Genomic DNA, 9,597 nt, shown 5'->3' with positions numbered 1-9,597 from the left:
TTTTTTTTTTTTTTTTGAGACAGAGTCTCACTTGTTGCCCTCAACAGAGTACCTTGGCGTCACAGGTCACAGCAACTCCAAACTCTTGGGCTCAAGCAATTCTCTTGTCTCAGCCTCCTGAGTAGCTGGGACTTACAGGCGCCTGCCCCAGTGCCTGGCTAATTTTAGAGAAGTCCACCCACCTCCGCCTTCCAGAGTGCTAGGATTATAGGTGTGAGCCACCACACCTAGCCAGAATATTCCATTTTAGAAGTAAAGTTAAATTGTAGCCCCAAACACTTGTGAGGATTATCAAGTAAAATAGAGAGTTGTGTTTTCCGTAAGGGGCACAGGAATGTTTTCAGGAAGGCAGAAGAATGTCTTAACAATTCCTTTCCACAACAACCTTTCCTTAACAACCCTTTCCACAGTGGGATGGCTTATTTCTTGTTGTAGGAGGATTGTTGGCAACATGCAAAAACATAGAAGGTTCAGTTGGTGAAGTGATTTCTATTGAGGCTTACCTCATTTTAATGTAAGCCATTAAAAGGTAATTTCTCATTTCTAGGTCATTTTTCTCATTACTAGGTCATTTTTTTTTTTAACTGATTGAAGGTTTATAACAACGCTGCATGGAGCAAGTCTGTCAGTATCATTTTCCCAACAACATGTGCTCAGTTTGTGTCAGCATTTTTTATCAATAAAGTACTCTTAGGAATGTACGTTGTGTTTTTGGACATAATGCTATCGCACGCATAATAGATTACAGTATAGTATAAACATAACTTTTATTTGCACTAAGAAACCAAAAAAATTGTATGACTCACTTTATTGTTACGGCCTGGAACTGAATCTGCATTATCTCCAAGGTGTGCCTATATTAAATTAGGTGATGTATTTCTGTAATACTCTCCAAAACTTAACATTGCTGTGATAATGTTCTTTTTCCTTGTTACTGAACCATTGATGCTGTTAGAGAGTGTTAGTAGAGCTGGAGTATTATAGTTCCCCAGGTACCCTTCTGATCTTTTCCTGTACCTGGCAAAGGAGTGTATCTATGAAATGATTAGTGTTACAGAAGCAGAATGTGTGGTCTTCTAGTGTCCTTAAGATTACTAAATGATCATCAGATGACCTTGTCTTCCTTAGCTTTAGGATCTGGCTGAGTTTAGCTGGTTAATGGTTATTGAGGTCTGTGTCTGATGGAGTGTTTACTGAAGTTTGGGAAGTGACAGTCCTTACTTTTAACCTAAAAAAATAAAATGTGTTAGAATATACAGGAACACAGAGTAGATTTATCTTTCATATTTATGGACCCAGTCTGCCATGTAACCTCTGAAATTTCCAGAAGTCAAGGAAAAGTGTTTATATTTTGTAGGCATAGACTTACAAATAATTACATTTTATGAACCTCTGTATATGTGTATATGTAGATATGTGCATGTTTGTATTCTGCATTCTTCATAGGAGAGGTAACATTCTTAATGCTCATCCAAATAAATACTCAGTATTTCCAAGGCTGTGTAGACTGTTTTTGTTATGTATTTTATTTCTGTCATATTTGAAAGTTAATTATGATACCATTTATTTTTATAGGATCTAAACCTTTCCCGCGTTACGGTTACAAACCCTCCCCGCCGAATGGATGTGGCTCTCCACTGTTTGGTGTTCATGTAAATATTTTTTTTATTTGATGTTTTATTTTACAGGCCATTTCTATTAGGTCTGTTTGAATGCAGTAATACTTTTGATAATATATGACTATCAGTATATTCTCAGGTTCACAAATAATTTTAGCCTCTGGTGTAGTAGTGATTGGGTTTATTTACATTCTTTTATGGCAAAACATTTAGTATGGTTACTAAATGAAGTAAAGTTAATGTTTTATCTTTGAATCTTATAAATGTTAATATCATTTAAATGAATATTTCTTAATGTTGCAACTATGGTCTAAAAGTTGTGAGTATGGAAATAATGATATCTCTTAATGCTGTAATCATGGTCTAAAAATTGTGAGTATGGAAATACCTGGGTAGAAAATGTGGGTATAAAACATGTTTTCTGGCCGAGTGTGGTGACTCACGCCTATAATCCTAGCACTCTGGGAAGCCAAGACAGGTGGGTTGCCTGAGCTCAGAGGTTTGAGACCAGCCTGAGCAAGTGCAAGACCCCTTCTCTAAAAAATAGCTGGGTATTATGGTGGGGACCAGTAGTCCCAGCTATTCAGGATGCTCAGAGAAGAGACTGGCTTGAGCCCAAGAGTTTGAGATTGCTGTGAACAATGACACCATAACACTCTACCAAGAGCAACAAATGAAATTCTGGCTCCTCCCCCCCAAAATGTGTTTTTTATATTGAAACAAGGCTAAGTGGGATAGCTGTGTGGTGGTTATAGGAGACACTGGACCCAAGCCAAGTATTATGAGGAAAAATGTTTATGAAAATTATTCTTAGATACAAGAGTTTTGTGTATAAGTTACTTAAAATAACTAAAGATAAGTTATAGATTCAGAGCAATGGTATTTTTGGTGAATGGATAAATAAAGATTTTTAAAAAACAAAATTTGAGTTGTAGGAGCTTAAAAGTTTTCTGTGACATTTAAAGCAAATTTTATTTGGGGTGAGAGGGCAGAAAACACTTTGATATCTACAAATCATACTTACTAGAGAAAATTCTTAATGCCTTATATATATATTTTTGAGACAGGGTCTCACCCTGTTGCCCAGACTAGAATACAATAGTATCTTCATATTTTCATAACTTACTGTGGTGTCATCACAGTTCAGTGTAACCTCAAACTCTGAGGCTGAAGCAATCCTCCTACCTCAGCCTCCTGAGTTGCTCGGACTACAAGCATGCACCACCTTGCCTGGCTAATTTTTTCTACTTTTGTAAAGGTAGGGTCTCACTATATTGTTCAGGCTGGTCTTGAACTGTTGGCCTCAAGCAGTCCTCCTGCCTTGGCTTTCCAAAGTGCTTGAATTATAGGCATAAGCCACCACACCCAGCATCTTTTTGTTTTTACAACTATGTTTTGTGTTTTGGGCAATTGGAAATTCTGTTTGTTACTGGCAGATAACTGCATAATCTAACACTGCAGAGTAGGGAGCAGTAAGGCATGGCTGAAACAAAGTAACATGGGTGGGTGTGGATAAGAGTAATGGGGAGATTTCTAACATGGAAAACCTTTGTAGGCAGAAATGGATTTTGGAATTATCTATACAGCAGTCATTGTCATTTCTGTTAGGTCTGTTTGAATGCACTACTTTACAGATGAGTCTTGCATTTTATTGACAATAACCCATCCAGATGTTTCTTGCAGCTTAACATTGGGATCCCTTCCCTGACAAAGTGTTGCAACCAGCATGACAGGTGCTATGAGACCTGTGGCAAAAGCAAGAATGACTGTGACGAGGAGTTCCAGTATTGCCTCTCCAAGATCTGCCGAAATGTGCAGAAAACACTAGGCCTAGCTCAGCATGTTCAGGGTAAGGCTGTTCTGACAGGCTGGGGAGGAGTGCACTTTTAAAAGTTTTACTGAATGCTTTATATTGTAGTCTAGAAGTCTTTCATATGTGTTATCCATTGTGGTGCAGACTGTTCCATTTTCTGAGGTGAGGAGTTGATGATTTCATAATCTGAAATGATTTATAGTCACAGAAGCAAGAAATGTTAAGAAACCTTGGGAAGAGGGTATTTGAGACAGAGAGAGAATTCACCACCTTGTGCCCTGAAGTATGTATCACTGATCATCCAGAGCAGGTATCCTCAAACTACGGCCCGCAGGCCACGTGCCACCTACCAAGGACGTTTATCCAGCCCACCTGGTGTTTTGGCCGCTGCTGCCTGTCCTGCTTAGCAGCCGACTTGTCCCGGGGCCTGCAGTCCGGCCCTCCAAGCGGTCTGAGGAACAGTGAACTGGCCTCCTGTTTAAAAAGTTTGAGGACCCCTGATCCAGAGCCTAGTGTATGAAACCCTGAATCTCATGTCTTAGTCCATTTGGCCTACTATAACAAACTACCAAAGACTGTGAGGCTTAGTAACAAATTTAATTCTTAAAGTTTTGGAGGCTAAAAGAGAATAAAACCAAGGCACCAACAGATTCATTTTCTGATGAGTGCCCACTTCCTGGTTCATAGAGTGGTGCATTCTAGCTGTGTCTTCACATGGTTGAAGGAACTAGGCTGCTTTCTGGGTCGTCTTATTTATAAGGGCGCTAATTCTATTCATGAAAGCCCCACTCTCATCACTTTAATCGCCTCCCAAAGTTCTCACCTAATTTCATCACTTTGGAGGTTACAGTTTCAACATACGTGTTATTGGGGGCCAGGCCAGTGGCTCACACCTGTAATCCTAGCACTCTGGGAGGCCGAGGCAGGCGGATTGCCTGAGCTCAGACATTCAAGACCAGCCTGAGCAAGAGCAAGACCCCATCTCTAAAAATAGCCAGGCATTGCAATGGGCACCTATAGTCCCTGCTACTCAGAGGCTGAGGCAAGAGGATCACTTGAGCCCAATAGTTTGAGGTTGCTGTGAACCATCACACCATGGCATGCTGTGGTAAGCAACAAAGTGAGACTCTGTCTCAAAAAAAAAAGTTTTGGTGGATCACAAACATTTGGACCATAGCACCACTGAATTTAAGATCATATATAGCATCATATATAGCATGATGGCTCATGCCTATAATCCTAGAACTTTAGGAGGCTGTGGCAGAAGGATTATTTGAGGCCCAGAGTTCAAGACCAGCCTGAGCCCAAGGAAGACTATCTCTACAAACAAATAGTAAAATTAGCCAGGTGTGGTGTACACCTATAGTCCTAGCTACTTGGGAGGCTGAGGCAGAAGACTAAGAGTTTGAGGTTGCAGTTAGGTCTGATGATACCACTGCACTCTAGCCCTGGGCAACAGGGCAAGACCTTGTCTGAAAGGAAAAAAATATATAGCACACTGTACATTGGATTTGGAATAAGAAGTTCTAGAAGATTTGTCTTACCTTTGCCTCTTCCTATGTATCTGTTGGTATGGCCCCCCAAATCATGCCCAGGTTCAATGAGTTCACTAGGAAAACCAGAGGACCTCTCATATAGTTGTACTTACTGCTATGATTTATTATGGCGAAAGGAACAAAGCAAAATCAGCAAAGAAAAAGAGCCTTTTGATGTCCTCATTTTCTAATTGGGGAGGGTGATATTACTCCCTTTACAGAGTTGTCAGAAAGGTGAAATGAAATATTTGTGAAAATACCATTCACTGTTTAAATACTAGTATTTATAAGATTTCTCTACTGTCGGCTCGGTGCCTTTAGCTCAACCGGCTAAGGTGCCAGCCACGTACACCTAAGGTGGCGGGTTCGAATCCTCAGCCCGGACCCGCCAAACAACGACGGCTGCAACCAAAAAATAGCCGGGCGTTGTGGCGGGCACCTGTGGTCCCAGCTACTTGGGAGGCAGAGGCAGGAGACTCGCTTGAGCCCAGGAGTTAGAGGTTGCTGTGAGCTGTAATGCCACGGCACCCTACCCAGGGGGACAGCTTGAGGCTCTGTCTCAAAAAAAAAAAAAAAAAAAAAGATTTCTCTACTGTCAAGCCAGCGAATGTGCTGTACACTGAAGTCAGAAGATGATGGGAATGGGAAGGGGCAAGGAAGGAAGCTAACAGCTTCAGCACTATCATAAGGTGCTGTGCTAGATACTTACTCATGTTTCCATTTAATGCTAACAAAACCCCAAAGTGATGGGTGGAGTTATCCCTGTTGTTTAAGGAAGGAAACTGTGGTTCAGAAAGAAGTAACTTGCCTCAAGTTTGCATTTAGACTATTTATCTCTAAAACCCATGTTCTGTCTACTGCAATATTCTCTAGATAGTCTCATATTGTAGCTCTCATTCTAATTCCTAATCCTAACTGTCAAGAAAGGCATCTCTGCTACATATGAAGCTTGAATTCACCACCTCTGTATTCCTTTGCAGCTTCTGGCTAAGGTAAACTAGCTGAAGCATAGATGGATATATTTCCTGTTTTCTGAGCTAAGGACTGAAACCAGTTTTCTTGTAGTTCCTATTTAATACTGATAGCCTCTACACATCTGTGGTTGGTTGGTCTTTGATGACACAGTCTTTTGAAGAATTTCAAAAATGTTAAGATTTTGTAATGAAAACTTTCTTTTTTAACATGAATATTTGAAACTGAAAACATTAGGACAACTAAAAGCCACTCTGCTATATCTCTGTAAGTGTAACATGTTCAAATACTCTCACCTTTGTGTTTCAGGTTTCTTAAAATAAGAAAAGTAAATAGGCTTGGCACCTGTAGCACACTGGTTACGGCGCCAGCCACATACCCAGGGTAGCAGATTTGAACCAAGCCTGGGCCAGCTAAACAATACTGACAACTGCAACAAAAAACAGCCAGGTGCTGTGGTGGGCACCTGTGGTCCCAGCTACTTGGGAGGCTGAGGCAAGAGAATTGCTTAAGCCCAAGAGTTTGAGGCTGCTGTGAGCTGTGACGCCATGGCACTATACTGAGGGCCACATAGTGAGACAATGTCTCAAAAAAAAAAAGAAAAGAAAGTAAATAAATCAATTATGTTTCTTATAGTCTTAAAACATTTTTCAGAGCCCTTCCAGGGTAAAAACACTTTTGATTCCTATGCTCCTCCTTCAAGCCATATTTGGATGTTGGTCAAAGAATTTATGTTAAGTGTCTTACGTGCATGTGATTGGTTCTCAGAAGCCATTGGCAATAATGAAGTGTGTTGAGGTTTCTATTTTTAAACTTTGCTTCTGCATTACAACATCTTTCCTCAAAATCTGTGTGTGAGCAGGCATCTCCATTGGCAATTATATTTTTCAGATGAAAGGAATGTTAACACTGATTAATCAGTACTATTTCTAAAGACTTAATTTGTCTGGGATGAACAGTTGGGTAGAACAGTTTAATGCAAGCAAAATATAACATAAATTTAAAGAGACTAAAACTGGAAGTCTGTACACACATGTGCGCACACATGGAATGTGAGCGTTTGGGAACATGTCCACTAACATGGTTTGAGTGCTCACTAGAGATGAGCGTGACACTGAGATGTGATATGTAATACAGGTGAAAGGGGAGAGATGCTTTGCAGTTGCCCAGCAGTAATTGTGTTTCCTTACTTTGCAGCATGTGAAACAACGGTGGAGCTCTTGTTTGACAGTGTCATACATTTAGGCTGTAAACCGTACCTGGACAGTCAGCGAGCTGCATGTAGGTGTCGTTATGAAGAAAAAACGGATCTTTAAGGAAGATACTGACAGTTGGTGACAGATGAGGATGGAAGAACATAGCCTTTGACCAAGAACAAATGTTTTTATAGCATAAAAGTATCTTATTTTATAAAAGATTATTTTAAGACCTTACAAAAGTTTATATTTTAACATTAAAACCTCAAAGTAAAACATATTGGGGGAGGTCAGAGGAGGTGCGCCTGCCTTCTCAGCTGGCTTCCTGGTGGTGTTGCCTTAGTGTGCCAAATTGCCTTGACCAGTATTTGTTAAGGAGAGAATTTTTACAAAGAAAAATATATAACTTGATTTTTGCAACCAAATTTACCAAAAAAAATGAGATCAAATATAAAATTCATTATTAAAGCTGTTCAACATTTTTTTTTTGAAACTACAGGAAATTCTTCACTTAGAAGTATTATTTGTTTACTAGGAAATTTTAAATACACATTTATACCTGAAAGAAGCTACATTTATTATTTCTCTATTTTAATTACACATAATTTGTTGTTTTTCCATTGAGCTTATAAATAAGTCACAGTTCTATTAGGACTAGTTATAAGGACAAGGTTTCCATGTCTGTTTTTCTTATAAAAGTGACACCATCAGCTGATTACCACGCAGGAAAAAAATCCAGGGTATCTAATCTAAATATTATGTAATGTGCCGAGAAGGTGACATGAACAAGATACAAAAACATAGCTACTTAGGTTTTATGGACCACTCATAACACAAAGGTCTCAATTGGAGTAAAGGTGGATTTAATGAGACAAATGAAAAGTTATTTAACAAACACATTAGTAGGCTATTTACTGTTATGCTTTGATGTTTATTTCCTAGCACTTGTTCCTTGTGGTAGATGCTGGGATACTTTTAAAGGACTATAACCTTTTACTAATTGTGGTCTTAATAAAAGTTGTTCTTGATACTCTTTTTTCTTTTCAAGTCTTTAACTCTGGAGTTAAAGGAATGGAAAAGGTAAGGTAAAAATAACTGCCTCTTGTGAATCTCTTATTGACATTGAAAATTATTAACAGATGTTTAAGAGCAAATCCCAGAAAATTTGGCTGCCTCTGAATATGTCTGTAAATGTTGAAAACTTTTTTTGTTGTTCTTGAGACATAGTCTCATTTTGTTGCCCTCTGTAGAGTGATGTGGTGTCATAGGTCACAGCAACCTCAAATTCTTGGGCTCAAGTGATCCTCTTGCCTTAGCCTCCCAAGTAGCTGGGAGTATAGGCACCCACTACAATGCCTGGCTATTTTTAGTGTGTGTGTGTGGGGGGTTCTCAACTTTTGCTTAGGCTGGTTTTGAACTCAGGCAGTCCATCTGCCTCAGCCACCCAGAGTGCTAGGATTACATGCCTGAGCCACCGAGCCCTGCCAAATGTTGAAAACTCTTCAACCTCTTGGAATGCTCAGCTATATTCCTATACTGGCCTTTTCTTAGCACTGGCCATTACCTTTCCCTAGCCCAGGATTCCATGTTATATATATCTTTCTGGTACCCAGTGGTCAAAGTTGGAAAGTCACAGAAGGACAGCACATGGAGAGGAGTTCTTTGTAAGTCATTAGAGGCAGAACCAGGCAGAAGAAAACATGTTCTGAGAAAGGGCCACATTCCTAACGTTGAAGATGTGTCATTGTCAGGAGCTTAATATCTTCAACTTGAGGTGGTAGCAGCTGTTCCGCTAACAGATGTGCCCTCTGTTAGACCAGGCAAGTGTATGCCTATGACCAAATGAGCAAACTGGGCTCCAATTTAAATCTTTGGAACCCTTAATCAATATGTATTTCAAACTTTTGTAAGAGGTACAGTTTTTGTTGTTTTTTTTAAAACAATTTTTTTTGTTGTTTTGTTGAGACACAGTCTCAAGCTGTCACTCTGGGTAGAGTGCAGTGGCATCATAGCTCATAGCAACTGCCAACTCTTAGGTTCAAGCGATCCTCTTGCCTCAGTTTTTCTATTTTTAGTAGAGACAAGGTCTCACTTTTGCTCAGGCTGGTCTCCAACTCAGACAATTCACTCACCTCCCAGAGTGCTAGGATTACAGGTGTGAGCCACTGCACCCAACCTCAAGAGGTACAGTTTTAAAAGTTGTTATCAATACTTAATCAGTTTTTATTTTTTAAATGCTTCACAAGGTAATTTGAAACTTATAATGAATTTGTGGATTTTCTTAGCAGCATTGCCTTTCTCCAGAGGACAAACTCAGACTGTCTTTATAACATATTTTATACCACATAAATTATATAAAGATTAGTAGAAAGAGTTTTGTGTTCAGATTTTTAAAAAATAGACTTATCTTGGAACAAGTTTAGATTTATGAAAAAGTTACAAAGAAAGTTTCTTTTTTTTTT

General features: G+C 39.4%; 2 protein-coding genes across 2 annotated transcripts in view; both read left to right on the top strand.

Annotated features, from left to right (window-relative positions):
- The window catches only part of PLA2G12A (phospholipase A2 group XIIA), a 19,218-nt gene extending 11,053 nt beyond the window's left edge, over nucleotides 1–8,165 (top strand). The window contains exons 2-4 of the mRNA XM_003798150.3: nucleotides 1,576–1,652; nucleotides 3,303–3,468; nucleotides 7,137–8,165. Of these exons, the coding sequence (XP_003798198.1) occupies nucleotides 1,576–1,652; nucleotides 3,303–3,468; nucleotides 7,137–7,255 (362 nt within the window). The 3' untranslated portion in view covers nucleotides 7,256–8,165. The remainder of the gene's footprint in view (nucleotides 1–1,575; nucleotides 1,653–3,302; nucleotides 3,469–7,136) is intronic.
- Nucleotides 8,166–8,183: 18 nt separating this feature from the next.
- CASP6 (caspase 6) overlaps nucleotides 8,184–9,597 on the top strand; it is a 23,017-nt gene continuing 21,603 nt past the window's right edge. Inside the window, exon 1 of the mRNA XM_012810352.2 lies at nucleotides 8,184–8,215. The gene's annotated coding sequence lies outside the window, so the exon portion shown is untranslated. The remainder of the gene's footprint in view (nucleotides 8,216–9,597) is intronic.

This window comes from Otolemur garnettii, unplaced genomic scaffold (genome assembly GCF_000181295.1).
Source record: "Otolemur garnettii isolate 467f Iridium unplaced genomic scaffold, OtoGar3 scaffold00129, whole genome shotgun sequence".
Classification (NCBI taxonomy): domain Eukaryota; kingdom Metazoa; phylum Chordata; class Mammalia; order Primates; family Galagidae; genus Otolemur; species Otolemur garnettii.
Note: the sequence above shows the minus strand (reverse complement) of the source record. Positions and strands in the feature narration are given on the sequence as shown.